The 19593-nt window shown below is 39.0% G+C and overlaps 1 protein-coding gene across 2 annotated transcripts in view; it reads left to right on the top strand.

Moving 5' to 3' along the window:
* Window positions 1-19593, top strand: part of radil (Ras association and DIL domains) — a 124407-nt gene that overhangs the window by 91978 nt on the left and 12836 nt on the right. For both annotated transcript variants that reach the window (XM_043711913.1, XM_043711912.1), the window contains exons 8-10: window positions 1913-2150; window positions 16091-16263; window positions 18765-18915. In XM_043711913.1, coding sequence (XP_043567848.1) covers window positions 1913-2150; window positions 16091-16263; window positions 18765-18915 — 562 coding nt within the window. The remainder of the gene's footprint in view (window positions 1-1912; window positions 2151-16090; window positions 16264-18764; window positions 18916-19593) is intronic.

Raw genomic sequence — 19593 nt, 5'->3', positions numbered from 1 at the left:
ACAGCCAACCCATTTTCAACCATTCACTGCCAACCTACTTGAGTGTGAAGATGGGAATGTGGGGAACAGTATTCTTTTCAGCAAACATAATTTGCAATGTGTTACATTACGACACCATGCCAGTGTCTTGCCCATGCAGTATTTCAGTATTTTGATTGAATTTTTAATAGGAAAATCAAAGTAAGTTGATTCACAGAAGTTTAAGAGCTCTTCTCTCATCAGAGGAAAACGGAGATGGCTTTATCCTAAGCACAGGCACAACTAATGTGATAGAAGCCAAAGTCTATGACTCATTTGCCTGTATTTCTAGTTGATATGCAATACAGTACCAATAGAAAGAATTAACATCAGAAAATTAGCAAATTACAATTGAAACTCTATTCTCCTATCAGTGTGAAGTTGCATATATTTTCTGGGGTAGCAATTGAAATCTCAGAAAAATAGCAGTGGGATTAATTTTCTTCTGTCCATTATTATTTTAGATTCATATTCTAAGTGACAAAATTGTGTAACCTGCGCTGCTGCTGTACTCCTATGCACTCAGTACTCAGGGCAATGTCTGTGTTATGGTACCAGCCGGTGAACGCAGAAGAAAATATATTTAGCTCATCAGAAAATTAAAGAGGCAAACAAATTTAAAAAATGAAGAAAATCCATCTCAAATGTCACAAATCTACTGGGTATATTATAAAAATTTCAAAGAAAAATTAGTTTGAAAGACTGCCATTGCCACTGCATTAGTTTTTAACAGCAGCCTTTTACTAAACATCTCTCGGTCAATGTAATATGCTTGGTTTAGACGGCAAAGCACATTGACCTCCTAAGTGACTGTGTATTTACAGTTGATCACTAGGGTTGGGACAGAAGCTATGAAAATGATAATCCTCCATCTCAATTATTGCTTCAAATCTTTACATCTGTTCTTATTACATGATGCAACTGTTAGTAACATGTTACTTTCAAACCTAGAAGTTTAAATGTATAAAATGACTCTAAATAAATACACTCCTTTATCCTGAATAGGCACAGAATGAGGTACATATTTATTTAGCTCAATATATAGCTATAAGTCGTAAAAGAAAAGGTTTACTTAGGGCACGTAGATCACATTCTGTAAATAAGTTTAGCAAGAAATGAGTTGTTCAGGGCTTTGTTTTAACCCAAATTATTCTGTCATTTACAAGTTTATATAAGCTTGTATTCATATCCTTTTTGTTTTTCCAGATTCTGATTATTTTTTCTTCTGTCGATGGCTCATGTCTATTGCAAATCTATTGGCATACTAAGTAATCAATCAATTTAGACAGTCATAAATATTTAACTGACAACTAAATTTCTTTCCAGATTTAAAAAATAATGTATCACATAAAAACAACCCAGTGACTCAGTACCTTAAGGGGTAACTGTACAACAGGAACAAAGTGTTCGTACTTCTTATTAAATTAGGTGAACTAGCCAGGCCACAACAAGCTGCAATGCTTTTCACTAGCAAGACCAAGTCCACCAGGCATCACCTTGGGAACCAGAAGTTTCACCAAAAAATCCATTGCTGTGGAAGGATTGGATTCCGTTTTGATTCCTTCTGTCACCAGAATAGCCTAAGACACTCTCAGTAAATGCTTAGAAGCCCCAAACCATGATTGTAAAAAACTTCTTTTACAGGGAAATGTTTGAAAATGACATGCTAGAAGAAATGATTGTGGAATACAGTCAAAGTGAGGTACAGATTGTGAATGGTAGCATTCTCTATTTGTGACAGTAGCCTAGCCAGAACAGATACAAGGGTGCTCATTACTGCTGTTAACTACACAATGGACAAGTATATAACTCTTGAATATTACTTTTCCTTATTTTAAAGGTCAACAGGCATGGATTTCAAATTTTAAAATTGTCATTATTCTTTGTTTTGCAGTCTCTCTATGTTGCTCTTCCTGCCTTTTTGGATTGTAATCCCTTCCAGATTGAAAGTGGACATTCCTGCAGGGATTCTTCACCTCTCCCAGAACCAATTTGCAACATCATACAAATATACCAGACAACACTGGATCTCCTCCTCCAGTATGAGGTGCATCCTGAAATTGCAGCACAGATGTTTGCTTACCTTTTTTTCTTCTCTAACGCCTCCCTCTTCAATCAGCTCATGGATAGAGGTAACTTTAGAAACGTATAGAGAAACTTACATAGGATTTCACAGCACAGAAACAGACTATTTTGCACAACTACTGTTTTATTTTGCTGTTTGTGATCCAAATGATTCTTCTTCAACCCCTCTGTATCTAATAAGAGTAAAATATCCTTTTGTTTTTTTTTCTCCACATGTATTATTCTACCTCCTCCTTAAATACATCTATGCTATTCACTTCCAATATAGTCTGTGGCAGGAACTTCCAGAGTCTCACCACTTCAATTACGAAGTTTCTCTGGAATTCTTATCAGTGATTTATAAGCGACTATCTCATTATGGCCCTTATTTTTTTGTCACCCTTCAAATAGTATGTCAATTCAATGTCTATCATATCAAACCCCTTTTATTCAGTCATAATTCAAATAGATTAATTATCTTTTAGAATCCAACTTGCCTAATCTTTCCTGATAGTAATGTTGCTGAATTATTTGCGAGAGGCAGGATTATTTAGAGTCATAGAAATTTACAGCATGGAAACAGACCCTTCGATCCAACCTGTCCATCGAGAGTTAATGTGGCAGGCAGTCTTTAATAATGCTGTTATCTGCAAATTTATCTAAAGACGCTACCTGCTGGAGTTAATAAAGCTGTGTAATTCTAGCTGTACTATCTGAATGTGGAAAATATCTCATTCTAGATGCAACATTCACAATCTGTCTTGTTTGTGTTTTTCTGTAGCAATAGATGTATCATGAAGTATAGCTTCTAGTACCCCACAAAAAAAAGTAAATAAGTCATAAAAGACTGATGTTCACTTTCATGAGAGAGAGAACCAGTGGGGAAACATCAGAGGATTATTGCTGTTCACTTTTCAAATGGAAAGTGTCCATGTGTGAATTTTACAAAAAGAACAGAACAGAACTTTATAGCAGTATTGAGGCTGACACCCTGGGATACCTTTTCAGTAGACATCATTTCTAATTGGTATTGCAGACTGAGAGTGCAGTAAATGGGAAACAAAAAGTCAAAATCACACCATCCAATATTCTCACCACAGCAGTCTATCTTCAACAGCTTTGTTTGTATTATCTCTCTAAAACAGAATCTAACAAATTTGTTCAACAATTGTATTGTGCCAAAAAGGTTTGGAGACATTGTGTAGTGCCTGTCAATGTTTCTGAAGACACTTTGAATATATAACTAAAAATATAGCCATATAAGCCATTAAACTCATTAGTTTCCATTAAATTGTTTAATTACAGAATGTGTTAAGGTAACGGAAAATCTGCTCTGTAAATAACAGCACAAAATGAACGATATCAATGATTACAAACAAGCAAGACAACAGCTGATCACAACACTGTGAAAACAGAACCACCAAGATTTAAACCATTTTCAGTGAAACATGAATTGTTCATGGAGTTAGTTTGGTGTTGAATTCAACATTTGGAAGGTTTTTGAATCCTACGTGATAATCATTTAGGTCACCTCCGGTAGCTTAGGACTTGCATTCAGAAAGCCTTTGAATCACAGAGTTAGACAGCACAGAAACCTGCCTGTGCCAACCAGATACCCTAATCTGATCTAGTCCCATTTGCTAGCATTTGGCCCATGTCCCTTGAACCCCTTCCTTTTCATGATCCACCCTGATGCCTTTTAAATGTTGTAATTGTATCTGCCTCCACCACCTCCTCTGGCAGCTTGTTCATACATGCACCACCCTCTACGTGAAAAGGTTGCCCCTTTGATCCCTTTTAAATTTTTTCCCTCTCACCTTAAATCTATGCCTTCTAGTTTTGACTCCCCTATCCTAGGCAAAAGATCTTGGCTATTTACCCTATCCATGCCATTCATGAATCTATAAACCTCTATAGTGTCAGCCTCTGACACTGCAGCCTATTTAGCTTCTCCCTATAGTTCAACCATCCAAAACCAGCAACATCCTTGTGAATCTTTTCTGAACCCTTTCAAGTTTAAAGGGCATCTTTCCTGTAGAAGGGCAGCCAGAATTGAATGCTAAAAATGGCACGACCAGTGTCCTGTACAGCTGCAACATGATGTCCTAGCTCCTATACTGAATGCACTGACCACTGAAGGCAAGTGTGCCAAATGCTCTCTTCACCACTTTGTCTACCTGCAACTCCACTTTCAAAGAACTTTGCACCTACACCCCTAGGTCTCTTTGTTTGGCAACACTCCCCAAGGCCTTACTATCAACTGTATAAGTCCTGCCTTGGTTTGTCTAACCAAAATGCAGCATCTCACATTTATCTAAATTAAACTGCATTTTTTTGGCCCACTGGCTCAACTAACCATAGTCCCATTGTACTCTGAGATAACCTTCTTCACTGTCCACTGCACCACCTGTTTTGGTGTCATCTGCAAACTTACTAACCATACCTCCTACATTCAAATGATGAAAAGCCGTGGACTCAGCATTGATCCTTGCAGCACACCACTGGCCACAGGCTTCCAGTCAGAATAACAACCCTCCATCACCACCCTCTGTTTCAGACCTTCAAGCCAATTTTGTATTCAATTGGCCAGCTCTCCTCCTGGAATCCATGTGATCTAACCTTTGCTAGCCAGTCTACCATGCAGAACGTTGTCTATATGGACTTCAGAGAGACATGCAACAATGTCTGCCTCTCTGCCTTCATCGATCTTCTTTGTTACCTCTTCAAAGAACTCAAGAACTCAAAGCTTCAGAAACATTGACAGGCACTACACAATTTTTGTGAGAAACAATTTCTCATGTATAAAGCTATGGTTTAAATCTCAAAGTATGAGCAACTAGCAAGTAGGTGGAGCAAGAGAGCACTACCCTCTATGCTTTTGCCATTTTTCCAGTTATTCAGTAATGAAAGTGTCAGTCCCACACCCAGATTGTCATTTCATGTCAAATCCAGACCAACTTCTGTAGAATCAATGGATGGAAAATTCTGGGCAGTATGAATGCGATGTGCTGTCGGTGATCACAGTTTCTCACAACGAATAGGTACTGGGAGAATTACCCCTCAGGGAACTATCTATAGTCCTACTCCATAACCTGACTTACCATATTTAAGTCAGTGATTTTGCAATCCAATTGTCAGCTGTCCTGTAGGGACAGCATATGAAAGAAGTGTGGAGTAAGGGAGTTAAACCAAACTAAGCATGGCTTGAAAGACTGCTCTAAATTATAATTCAGAATACTTTAATTTTCTTATTTTTCAATGATGAATGTTAATGTTTTGACTGTTTTCTTTCTCATACTTTTTCTAATTATAGTGAATGACCACAAACGTTTACTGTTCCATTGGGAGTAGTATATTGCTCTTCTGCATAACTCTTAACAGGTTCAGATTGAATGCAACTTAAAACTGCAAAGAGAATTGGATTTCTTGGATTCAGTTCAATGTGGAGTTGAAACCTTGGTTTCGCAAAATGCAGTGATTACTTTTAGTAAGGATTTCCTAGGGGATTTTTTTTCACTTCAAGTGAAGATTTTTAAAGATTAAAAGTCCTCAAAGTAATAAAGTCACCTGGATGGAAAGGATGATTTTTGACAGGATCAAATTGCCAAAATTGTGAATGTTTTGGCCACAATCTTCAAACCCTCTTTGGAGATTGACTTGGTTCCAGAGGACTGTAGGGTTGTAGATATTACAATCTTCAAAAATGGGGAAAGAGGTAAATCCAGAAACTAAATGGCAGTTAAAGGTTGGTGGTGAAAACACTTTTCAAGATGAAGATCCAGGCCAAAGCTAATGGCGAATGGGAAAAATGTGAGCAAATAAATAAAAGTCTGAATTGACTTGCTAAAGGAAAATTGTGTCTGTTTGACTGCTCTAGTAAAATATCAGAGTTAATGAGGGTAGTGGCGCATATATGCACTTTCAATATTGTTTTGCAATTGACCACAAAATAGACTTCTTAACAAAACTAAGAACTATAAAAATTAAAGGCACCTTTGCAGCCTAAATACAGAATTGAATAAGGGACAAAATTGGTGGTAAACAGACTGGATGGAGATAAACAAATGTTCCACACAGGTTGGTATTAGGATCATTGCTCTCTTTGGCACATAGGCATAATTTAAAAATTAGCAGAACTTGGAAATGTAGTAAACAATGAGCATAGTTACCAACATCAGGAGGACAGACATTCTATGAAATCAGAAGACACATGGAAGATTACATTTTCGTGAAGCTTGAAGTGATATATTTTGATAAGAAGAATGAGGAGAGGCAATGTGAACTACTTTGTAGTGATTTTGGAAACAGACACACCTGGGATGTAGGAATGCAAATCTTTGAAATAACAAGGCAAGTTCACAATTCATTTAAAAAGACATGTTATATGTTCCTTAGCTTTATTTTTAGAGGAATGGAATCCTAAGCAAGGAAGTCATATGAAACATTATAAAACACAGATTCAGGCTCTGCTGGAATATTGTATTTCAAATCTTGATGCCACCTTTTGGAAGGATGTCAAAGCCTTGAGAAGGTACAGAACAGGTTAATTAGAATATTACTGGGAATGTGGGACTTCAGTTGTGTTGAGACTGCAGATAAGCTGAGGTTGTTTGAAATGTAAGTGAAAAGGAGATTTTATAGAAATCCAAGTGATGAATGGTGTTGATTAAAAAAAAAGTCACACTTTCTTCAGTGGCTGAAGGCTTGGTAACTAGAGGATACAGACCATCACAAATCACAGATGTAAGGTAATTGACCAAATAAAAGTGACAGCATGGGATTTCTTTCTATATAGCAAGCTGTCGTAATTGAGAATGCACTGACTTAAAAAAAATGGAAGCTGATTCAGTACTGTTTCAAAAAAAAGAGTAAGTTAAATACTTGAAGGGAAAGGAATTGTGGGGCTCTCCTTGGCAGTAAGATTAATCGTATGCCTTTAGCAAAGAGCCCACACTGGCACAATAGGCTGAATAGCCTCCTGATGTGTTGGCTCATTCAACAGTTCGACATATGTCTACAGATGTTATGAGTTAACAGCTTCAGGGGTTTCATAGTTCAATAAAATAGGTCTTGTTAAAATATTAATTTGGCAATCATTAAATATTCATGTGGGATCCCTTTGTATTGTCAAACAATCAGCCATAAATTGGTTAATCCATTCATTATTTTATAAGCAAAAGGATGTAATAATTCCTCCAGAAGCAAATTGAAACAGTTGCCAACTACAATCTTCAAAAACAAAATGACAGATTGAAACTAACATTTGCATTGTCAAGAATGATTATTTCAGGGCCCAAATCAGAATTGGAATTTGTAATGTAAATTGACAAGCCAATGCAGTAGGGAGTGAGGCCTGGATTATCCTATTATTCTCATAGGTAGGATATCAAAGTAGGTACATCTACCTTTTCAACATTGAAGATCACACAGCATTATGTGAAAAAGATTTGAAGAAAATGTCCCAGTGTTGTAACTGCAATTTCTCCCTCAGCTTATGCCACCAACACCAAATTAATTGGCTATTCATCAGATTGTTTACCAGCAAAGCCTCATAAACAATGTCTGCCACAATATGAAGAGATTGAAGAGAGCTCAGTCCCCTAAGATTTAGTATAATATGGATTTCCAACTGCTCAGCTTTCTTGAGCATGTGCTTTGTACAAGTTTGAAAAAAAAAGCATAAATTTATACTTGTAACCAAACTGCCATGGGATTGACGTGTTGTTCAGCGAAAGCCATCTTTATGACCTTAGTTTTCTTACTTTGAGAGTTCTACACTATAATTTGCAGAGAGAATTTTAGAGCCCCAACTGATGGTTTTGCAGATGGGGAAGGCCTGGAAAATTCCCAGGGCTAGCTCCCATCCACTTGCATCCATCCTGTATTCAATTGTATAGGAAACAGGTGAAGCCGAGTGCCGTTTGCCAGTCTTTGCCCCAAATGGTGCCCCACTTTTGATGCTGGTGGGAGGTGGTCAAGATGGGGACTGCCAAGCAGGGGACCTTAAGAAGGAAGAGAGAAGACGGGTTTCGCTCACTTGGTCCCCTTTGTACAGGTGGTATCCCACCAAGAACATTGCTTCCTCCTAACCTGCTATGTGAGTGCTCGCTCCAATGCAGTGCTCGCTCCCACGCAGTTGAAAAATATTGCCCCTTTATCCTACATTAAGCTGTCAATCAAGTACAGGCAGATTAAAAAAAGAAGAAGAAACAGTGGATGCTGGGAAAAAAATGTGGGAGGAAGTCAGCAGCTCTGGCAGCATCTTCAGGGAGAAAAACAGAATTAACATTCTCTGAACGGTCACTGGACTCAATATTATGCTGACACACCAGGTAATAAGGAATGCAAATGGAATATTGGCATTTATTGCTAAAGGAATAGAGTTTAAACGTAGGAAAGTGTTGCTGCAATTATACAAGGCATTAGTGAGACCATAATGGAGGATTGCATGCAGTTTTGATCACCTTGAGGAAAATGTAGTTGTATTGGAGGCAGTTCAGAGAAAGTTCATTTAATTGATTCCAGAGATGAGGAGTTTATCTTGTGAAGAGAGATTGAGCAGTTTAGGCATATATTCTCTGGAGTTTAGAAGAATGAAAGTGGATCCAATTGAGGTGTTTAAGATGCCAAAGGGAAATGAAAAAGTAGATGTAGAAAGGAAGTCCCCTCATATGAGGCAATCTAGAGCGAAAGGTCATAATTTTAGGATAAGGAGTAGCAGACGTTAAACAGGTGTGGAGAAATTACTTATCGCAAAGGATTGTGAATCAATGGAATTCACTGCTCCAGGGTTCAGTGGATACTGGGGCTTGGAGTAAACTTAAGGAGGAGATGGATAGATGTTTAATTCGTAATGGGTTGAAGGGCTATGGAGAACTGGCAGGAAAGTAGAGTTGTGGCCAAGATGAGATCAGCCATGACCATATCAAATGGTGGATCAGGCTGAAGGGGCTGAATTGCCTACTGTTCCTCCTAGTTCTTATTTCATGCTGTTTTTCTCTTGGATGCAGCCAGACTTGCTGAGTTTCTCCAGCACTATTGTTACATGCAATAGAAATCCCATTGAGGAAATCTTCAGTCTACCTTGCACTACTTCGTATTGTTAGGGCAGTTAGGGATGGGCAAAAAATGCCTAGCTAGTGATGTTCGCAGCTCAAGAATGAATTAAAAAAAGATACTGAAAAGTCACTTAATTTAAAAATCAAGTTATTACAAGACAATAAAGCTGTCAAGGACCTAAAACAGGTCCATCAAACTGTGCAAACAGACCGCTGCTTTGCTGACTATTAGCCACTCCCTTTGGCGGTCTTACAGTGGAAGCACAGTATTACTGCGTCTGAGCCAGAGGCTCCAGGTTTAAATCCCACTCCAAATCTTGATTACTCAGGAACATGCTTTCAGAATATAACAGGTTGAATATGAAGTTGTAAATACTTCTAACATATGCCAGTGGCAGGCAGAATGAGAGATTCTTGGACACCATATGATGGAAAGAAAATTGGGCCCTCTATCGTCATATTCATATATACACGTAAAAGAGCATGTTGCCTTGGCAATATGGCTCCTCGTAGGGGAAGCTTAGTATAGTTACCTCCCCGCTTACCTTGCCAATGGTGGAGATTACAACCCTGACTTCAAGCGGAGAACTGAAAAAGAGGATGAGAGTTTTTTTAGTTCTGAATACTAATGAGAGTGATGGTTCATCTTTGGGCTTGGGGTGTGCAGTGCAGGTAGAGCCTCGTCCATGGCACCATGGGTAGCTCAGACCAACAAAAATTGTTGTAGACTGGAATGGGCCTGGAAATCTTGGAATCTGGTCCTGCCAGGTATTTTTGAAGACCTTTCACCTTGTTCTAACACAAATGAAAGCATGAAAATTCAGGCCGTAGTAGCATGGAGACTGCTTGCAGTGTTATCACTCCCAGTAATCCTCTGGGACTAAAGAGCTGTCAACTAACCAGTTGACAGGCAGCTCCTGAAAGTGAGACACAAGTCTCAAGCTCTGCCAATTAACACTCCGAGCATTAAATCACAGTGAGGAAGTGTAGATGTGAACCCTACTGATTCTTTAGGTGGCAGTCAGGAAATCCTGTAACCCATTAAATCTGCCCCAAGTGTGAGTATGCATAGAATTAATAAGTGCAATCAGGAATCAGAACTTTTGTTCACAGGTTTCTATGACTTAGATTTCTTTAACAAAAGTGGCAATTGAGAGAGAGAGAGAGAATGTTAATGTGGAATTGGATAAATATTTGAAAAGGGCTAATATGAAGGCACAAAAAGAATGAAATGAAAATTGAATTTGATTAATATCTTACATTTGAAATGCACGTACCTGCACAGATACTGAAAACTGAATGTCTCTTTGTGTGTTAGGAAATGCTTGTGGTGTGCCTTGTAATACATATTTAACTGGACAAGCAGTTCTTAATAATCAGAATACTATAATCTCCCAACCAAAATCCAAAAGAAAACAGCAAGAAATGAAATAATATTTGAAGGATATTGTTTTATATTTCCAGTAAAGACATTAGAGGTCTGGTCATGTCATCCAGTTCAGTCTAAAGGTCATACTCTCTATGTTTAAAATATTGCAACAGCATCCCAACATTCCAACTTTATTGTGATTTTGTGGACTCTTCTGCAGAATTCACAGGTGAAACATTTCACCTGATTTCCATCGAGTCCAAGCTCACGAGTTGACTGTGTACTGACAAATTGATGTTAATTATTCAATTTCCATTGGCAAGTGTAAGAAAACTTATCCTAATATAGTAATGGATTGGTGAACAATGCATTATGCTGAAGAATCAAGCCATTTGTTATAATTCAGTAAGCAAAGTTTTGCCCATCCAACAATATCATACAAGATGCTCAGTTCACTGCATATTTGGAAATGTTCAAATCTAGAGTGTCAAAATAAAATTCTATGTAGAGTTGTGAAAGAAAAATGTTTCTTTCAAGGACTGGCCCAAACGGCAGGTGTAGATTCATGAGCATACAAGTATCCATTGATTTTTGGATGCATCAGAGGATTCCAGTCGATTCATTTAAAGGTGTAGGTTTTCATCCATGTAAATATGTGCAAGATTCATAATAAACACCCAGGTAGCTTGGTGAGTAAAACTCAAGTGGGTTGACACATAAAAGCTAGCAAAGTTGTAGATTTGTTAAGTGGTTCTTAAGTATTCATTGCAATTATTTTACTACTACTTGCCTCAATGGCTACATGCAAGAAGGGAAAGGTGATAGGGAAAGAAAAAGTAAATAGTCACTGTTCTTGATCTTTCTTGATATCTGATAACTCCTGCTGAGGAAGGTTTTGGTTCAGGACAGGATCAACATCAGTTAAGATTACTCCTACATCTAAATCCTCTTAGTGCCTTATGTCTGGATCCACTTTAGTAATGTGTCAGAAGACAGTCAATATCAATGGAAGGATCAGTAGATGAAAGGAGGAAAGAAAACAGGAGCAGAAGGAGTTTGCTTATGAAAAAGCAAAGTACAGTAACGGCTGTACTGTAGACTTTTGAAAGGATATGAAAAGCAGGTATAAGGCAAAACAGGAAACTAATTATTGATGTGAAAAATATTTTCTGGAATTTTAAAAGATTCCAGATTTATTTGAACTTCGGTGTGAGATACTGAAACCAATTGTGAATTAGGACCAAACTACAATGAAACTGTACCGGATACCTTGTCTGGTACCGACAGCAGTGTTATGCCCCATCTTCCAGTTGCTGGGGTTTCCTTTCTTTGCTTGATGATTGCTGTCATCTCCATCACCTAGGACACATCTTATTGAGCAGATTTGTGAGCTTTGTTAATACAATGCCCTTTGACTTATTTCAGCCACTGTACTGGTATTTTGTTGATTCAAGGTCTCTGGACTTTTGATCTTGCTTTTTACTGTCCCTCCTCACCCAATTTTCATATTGAGTCATGAATTCATTGTTATTTATTGGCTCCTCTCCTCTGGCTGTCGGTGACTTAATCCTCGTTTGGAAAGTTCAAAGGCCAGCAGTTATTCACTATTTTTATTGGGCATGCTTGCTAATTGTAGGCTGATTACACTGTTCAAGCCTCACCAGATGTTATTGAGCTTAGCACTGAGGTCAGTGATCAACAGCTAGGTATCAGCTATGTGCCTCATCCATCATGTCTTGCAGCCAGTGGTAAAATTCATCTTTCTCCTCTTTTCTCCCTTTGCTGGTGTGCTGGAAAAGCACAGCAGGTCAGGCAGCATCCGAGGAGCAGGATGCTGCCTGATCTGTGCTTTTCCAGCACTACACTGGTGCTTAAACTTGTATGGCAGTTACTTTGGCAGGCCTTGTGTGGAATCTGACAGTGACAATGTGATAGTTTACTGGCTTCCACCCAGTTAATGCTTGGGATGAACATCTGTTGAGCATGAGGCCAACTCCAAGAGCATGGTATTCTTGTCTGGAGTACAGGGTGTTGTGCTGTCATGACTGATAGGTTTCTACAAGATGCAGTGGACAGACCAAGAGCCAAACATGCCAAGTCAATAGGTCCTCATCTTGCACAGCATCCGGATCGTCTTCCCACAATGTAAATGGCTTTGTACGTTGTCACTTATGATGTTGGTTCTGTCATTGAAGATTGGGCTTGTACAGTGTTCCACAACTGATTGGAATCAAAAGTAGTTGGTACACTTTGGGAAGAATAGGCTCATTTCCAGGGTAAAAACAATAACTGCAGATGCTGGAAACCAGATTCTGGATCAGTGGTGCTGGAAGAGCATTTCGGGCAAAAGCCCTTCATCAGGAATAAAGGCAGAGAGCCTGAAGCGTGGAGAGATAAGCTGCAAGTATGTGGATTATGCAGACTTTGGCATCCCTTAGGCAACATTGCCAGTTGACAGACCTGTACTGTACAAATTACTTAATCTTGCTGGCCAAAGAATTAAACGCACTCCCAAGATACGACTACCAGTCTTGAGAGTACTGGAACCACAACTGATCTATGCATCAGCTGGGAGAAGACAATGTTAACTGGACAGTACCCCACCCCTCCCATCATCTTCAGACAACAGCACATCAAGTATTTCATTCACTTTCCTCAACCTGGAAGTGATATTTCCAAGGAGCATGATGTCGTGATTGGTGTCCATATAAGAATAGGCAAAGCAGCATCAATCTACAGCAAGTCCATAAAATGAGGCATCCAACACAATCAATATAGACATAAAACTGTGATTCTATGTACCCATAGCAGTGCCAGTGCAATATATGCCAGTGAAACATGGAAGGGAACACTAAAGCTCTCATGCATATTAAGTTTCTTATACCATTGTGGCCTTTAAATGTCCTGAATATCACTTACAGGTATGTTACCAATAATAAAATGGTACACAGAACTAGTCACGCATGTCTAAGGATGTTATAGCAGAGATCATTAAGGCTGGCATGACAAGTATTTTGCTTTCCAGACATGCATTTCACCAGAGTGGTAGGTGAATGGACCCCACCAGATGGGAAAACAGGACTGGGCCAGTGAAAAATCACCTGGCACCTGGCAAAATACACTTAAGAGGACCTTCAAGAGCAGGGCATCACCTGGACTGAAGCAAAAAAAAATCCAATGGTAGAGCTTTGCTACCTATCATCTCTCAAGACCAGAGGACCTATATCTAAGCCTAAGAAAATGAAATACCTAAACTACAAAAAAAGTAAAGATACAGTAATTCGGTTGTGTGCACCATCTATGATAAATCACCATCTTCTACTTCTGTCTGAAACAGGTGCAAAGTTGGCAGAATAGCTAAGCTGCCAGTGTTGAACACTTTGGGTTTATGTAAATGCCACTGGCTATAGAGTAAGAGATCATTCAACTTGCATCCTTAACCATTGGCAGTAGACCTGAATATTCTTGGGCCTAGTAAGACAATCTTTGCTGCTCATGCCTACACCTAAAATAAAGCTTAAACATCTTCTCTGCTGTCTTTTGAACCATTTCATGATGTATTTTTCCAATCGACCTATTCAAAGATATTATTACATGCCTTTGGAGCAGCTGGGACTTGAACTTGCGTCCATTTCTATTTTAACAACCACTGTCTTGGCCTCAAAGAGGGTATATGCAGGAAGCATGTCTCTGCTTCTGTATTCTGGAGGTAATGCAGGATGCTGCATCTACATTTGATGCTGTATGAATGGCTTGAAGCCTTCTATTGTTCTTCCTCATTTTAAAATAAAAAGGATACATGCAAATTCACAACAGAAAAAAGATTGTGAGGCATTTTAGCTAGCAAAGCCAGTAGTTCATTTTATATCTCTAATGAATTATATCTGCCAACATTAATATAATTACAAATCAAGACAAGTCAACAAATTGTTGGTTTATTAATATTTTAATATTGTATGAAGTCAAAATTGATCCCATTAAGCTTTGTAAGAGGATAAATTGGACAAGGATGACAAAATTCTTGAATACAGATAAACCTATCTCTTAAAGCAATCCAAACATGATTCCTACTTCCAAGACAAATGTTGACGAAAGGTTCCCTGCTACCTCCAGAGCATTTTGCACCCTGAAGCCTGTTGCATTTGTATGAGGAGGAGGATCAGCATAAATGATTGTTAATGATATGCAGAATATAATTTTTATCTTGTTGAAAATAACAAGTGTCCTCTGCTGATTCATAAAGGACCTCACTTGCGTTCAAGTTTTTAAAAAAATAATTACTTATTTGAGAAGCTAATACATTACATTCTCAGTGATAATTATAAAGTAGAGTGGGTGACCAAGGAAAATGTTCAGTTCACACGTTTCTGGGGACAAATAGGTTTGTCACAAGACACTCGGAGCAAAACGTTTTCCACAGAGGGTGATTTTTGTGTGGAATGAAGTGGTAGATGCAAGTACAGTTACAACATTGAAAATAAAAACATTTAGACAAGTACATGAGTAGGAACGGTTTAGAGGGATATGGACCAAATGCAGCAAGTGGGACTAGTTTAGTTTGGCATGAGTTAGACCAAGGGTCTGTTTCTGTGCTGTGTGACTCTAAAATTCGTTCTCCTCAAATGTCTCCTTTTTGAAGAAAAGACATGGAGTTAAGGTAACCAATTCAGTCTAGTCTTACAGTAGTTGTCTGAAAACTGGTGGCTGTATGCCTCTACCTTCTGTGGCTGCTGAATCAGTCAATTGACGATGCACTTCATTCTCAGCCATTATTTTGGGTAGGGAAGTAAGGGAAGCAAATAAAGAAAATTAAAACTCAAAAGAAATGTAATATGCTGACTCGAGGATACATTAAAGGACTGGTAACGTTGGTACTGCAATGAGGAACAGTGTTGTCTTATTTCCTAGAGCAAACAAAAGAATGAAAGGACGATTGAATATCTCAGGTAGTTTTCCCTAAAGCTGTATACTGGATAGAAACAATGTGACATTTTTATATTTTATTTGCTGCAGAGATGTCAGATAACTTTGCAGTTTCAGAATATAATGTATGCTAATCTGAAACATTATACAATATTTGTCAATAGAGTCATGCACAAACAATGAAACTAACAGTTGGGCATGACCCGTTTAAGGATTAGAATCAGATGATTAGTTTTGACACAACAGGTAATGCAAAGACTTCTACAAACCCCATGAGAAAGCTTTGTTTTTTTTTCCATGCTAACTAACTATATTGCTATTTTAACCATACTATTTTAAAGTCTCTAATGCATAAAAATGTTCTCTGACATGAAGGATCCTACTCTCCGATCTTAAAATTAACAGTGCAGGAAATTGAAAATGTACCATATTTGCAATAGACGGTTATCCTAGGAGGCTGGAAAAGATACAAATGGTCAAGACAATGCAAGCGTATACAGTTGAATGCTGTCACTGGAGACTAAGTGAAAAATGTATCCATTTCCTGGCACAGTCATCCTTTAAGCATTTCGTCCACAGAATATACAATTAGAGAGAAGAGGCTCCAGAAGTAAGGATTCTACAGGCTCAGTTGATTTTCTGTGGTTTCATTGTACAGGTTCAAGACAAAGATTCTTTCACTGGTCAAAAGGGGAGCAGATGCAAGCTAGTCTCCGACTGTTGCTGGAGTGGATACGAAATGTAGGAATGGGTAACATTGCGGATGAATTTTTTTTCAAATTCACTAGTGCTGTAAGGTTGCTGGCAGTCCCAACATCTTGTCTCACACAGGTAACGGCTCTTCTTTCAGAATATTAACTTTTATAGATAAGGGTCCCACCACTTAACAAATTGGGTGGCCCGCAACAATTTAGCTTACAATTATTTTGTGCAGAAGGAGATTTCAATGTACAGCTATGAACAGTTAAAATTAAAGGTTAAAAGGAGAATGAGTGCAACAGAACTTGCAACTATCTCAGCCATTTTATAAAGACCAAGTAGGCCATTGGATCTGCTGTGCCATTCCATCATCAACTCCACTTTAGATTAGTTGGCTGATCAGCTGGTTTGCAATGACACAAAAAGCATTGGTTCAACGCCTGAACTAGTTGAGATTACCATGAAGGATTCTGTCAACCTCTCCCCTCGCCTGAAACTTGTTGATCTTCAGATTAAATCACCAGTTGTCTCTCTCCCAATGAGATAGCAGCCTTATGGTCTGGTAGGACTATGGCAACTTTACATTTCCTTTGTAGTTTTAGCAAGACCTCTCTATTTTTATGCTCCATCCCTTTGAAGTACACACCGACATTCCATTTACCTTCCCAATGACGAGCTTGGATATTTTTTATGATTCATGCACAAGGACTCCCAAATCCCTCTGTGCTGTAGCTTTCTGCATTTAAATATTTCTCCTACTAAGTGCAAAACCTCACATGTTTCCATATTATCAGCCACGTTTTTTTGCCCACTCACCTAGCCTGTATATCTCTCCGAGGGCTTTCTGTCATCCTCACCACTTGCCCTCTCTCCTATTTTCGTCATCCGCAAACTTGGCAGTAGTACATTCAAGGAGAAAGTGAGGTCTGCAGATGCTGGAGATCAAAGTTGAAACTTTATTGCTGGAACAGCACAGCAGGTCAGGCAGCATCCAGGGAACAGGAGATTCGACGTTTCGGGCACAGGCCCTTCTTCAGGAATGAGCAGAGAGTGTTCAGCAGGAGAAGATAAAAGGAAGGGAGGAGGGACTTGGAGGAGGGGCGTTGGAAATGTGATGGGTGTGTGGTTTGGCGGTGGATGAGTCGAATGGCCTGCATATCCTCGGTGGAGTGGGAGGTGGAGTTGAAATGCTGTGCTACAGGGTGGTTGGGTTGGTTCGTCCGGGTGGCCCAGAGGTGCTCTCTGAATCGCTCCGCAAGTAGGCGGCCTGTCTCCCCAATATAGAGGAGGCCACACCGGCTGCAGCGGATGCAGTAGATGATGTGGGTGGAGGTGCAGGTGAATCTGTGGCGGATATGGAAGTTTCCTTTGGGGCCTTGGAGAGAAGTGAGGGGGGAGGTGTGGGCGCAAGTGTTGGACCTCCTGCGGTTGCAAGGGAAGGTGCCGGGAGTGGTGGTTGGGTCGGTGGGGGGTGTGGATCTGACAAGGGAGTCGCGGAGGGAGTGATCTCTACGGAAAGCTGATAGGGGAGGGGAGGGAAATATATCCTTGGTGCTGGGGTCTGTTTGGAGGTGGCGGAAGTGACGGCGGATGATGCGCTGTACATGGAGATTGGTGGGGTGGTAGGTGAGGACCAGTGGGGTTCTGTCCTGGTGGTGGTTGGAGTAGTACATTCAAGTATGACTATCATTAATAGTGTAAAAGAACTGAAGCCTCTGCACTAATCCCTGTGGCAGTCCATTGCATACTGTTTGCCATTCCTGAAAATGCCACTCCACTTTATTCTGCGATCCTTACAATAGAACCCTGCTTAAGGCTGGTTACTACAGAATTTAAACTGTAGCTTTCAGCTTAATGCCAACCGAAGACTAAATTACATTTGTGCAAAATGAAATTAAAAAATTAGACTGTGCCCTAAAATGCATGCACTCTGTCCTAGTTGGCAAATAGTTTTAGCTCATCCAGTATAAAAGGTGGGATAGTACCAACGTAGTGTTTTCCTTCCTCTATATTTACTCGTGTTATAGATGACAGTATTGTATCCACAACATGTGTGAATACAATATTGACATGATTATGCTGACCATATAAAACAGGGAGAATGATTATATCCATAGGTGTAGTGATCTTAATGTGTTACTGTGTAATTCTGTAGGGTTTGGGAAAAGTTTAACACCACCATGAGTCTGCAGTGCTGTAGTTGTAATAATTGGTAAATGATCCCAAGTCCCTGTCCTAACAACAAAGCTATGTATTGAATATCAATGTGTGTGAGAGAGAAGAAAGGATTGATTGGGTTTTGAGAACAAATTTCCAGATGAGAGTTAAAGGAATAAAGTTTACATTTTCATGCAGCAAAAATTATCCACAAATTTATCCTACTAAAAGTATGCAAATGGCTTCCTCGTTGGGATATTCTGCTTGTAAAATGACTTTTGTAAATGTACAGAACTGAAATGGCCATTCTGACACCTGCAGGGCTCCAATTGTATCTTGACACTTTTTCACCTACAACCTAACAGGTTAAACTACATAATGGTCCTAAGAGATGTCACGTTATTATTTTTGGTGATATTCCGTACCCAAGTGCAATCTTTCTGTGATGTTTATTACCACCTTTTGTTTTGCCTCAGTCTAGCTGGAGTAGTCTGAAGAGAGAATTTCATGCTCTAAATGCTTCCCAACTTCTTCACATAATAACACACTACCAGCTAGCACCTGGAGTGGGCCCCGTTGCAGCTTGGCAGCCAACTGCTGAAGAGAGAGAAACATTGTGCAGAACAGGTAAGGCCTGAGTTCCCAGTGAGAAGAGACAGAGGTGACGCTGTAAATTTGAAACATAATTTTTGCAAAAACATTGTTTGAAATGTAATATTTTGCATCTTCTGTTTTGCAATTATACAATGCTTCCCATTGGAGGCATGAGTGCCTGGAAATAAGTTGTTAAAAAAATTATAAAAATATTTATGCTAATGTTTATTGAAAATTTAATGTTTGAAACAGGCCAATAGAATAACAGCAGAATACAGTACATATATGAGAAAGCAATTATGCAGTCTTTTCATTTAAGTCATCCTAATGTGTATTAATTTTACAAAAATTGTTAGTAATACTCTTCAGCATTTATTAGTTACTGTAGTTAATTTAGACTTTAAAATCACTTCAAACTGTTTGTTTTAGTCTCAGTTTATGGCTTGTCTATCATTTGGTAGAGTATTTTAAATACCTTATGAAATAGACCAGTATTTCTATTAGATCTTCACTTTTCATCGGCATGGCAGGGCCACATTGGAATATTTCCTGAACTCTGCTCAGTTGCTTCAACACTCTCAGAAGGAGGTCAATGAGAAATGGATCAAATATTGTGAAAGTACATACCATCCACAAACTGCAAAGGGGCAAAGCAGAGTTTAATTGCATCCCTTAAATGTGTGATAAGCTCCCATATATTTTCTGTTCCAC

This window comes from Chiloscyllium plagiosum, chromosome 21 (genome assembly GCF_004010195.1).
Source record: "Chiloscyllium plagiosum isolate BGI_BamShark_2017 chromosome 21, ASM401019v2, whole genome shotgun sequence".
NCBI classification, from domain to species: Eukaryota; Metazoa; Chordata; class Chondrichthyes; order Orectolobiformes; family Hemiscylliidae; genus Chiloscyllium; species Chiloscyllium plagiosum.
This window is presented reverse-complemented; position numbering and strand designations above follow the sequence as displayed.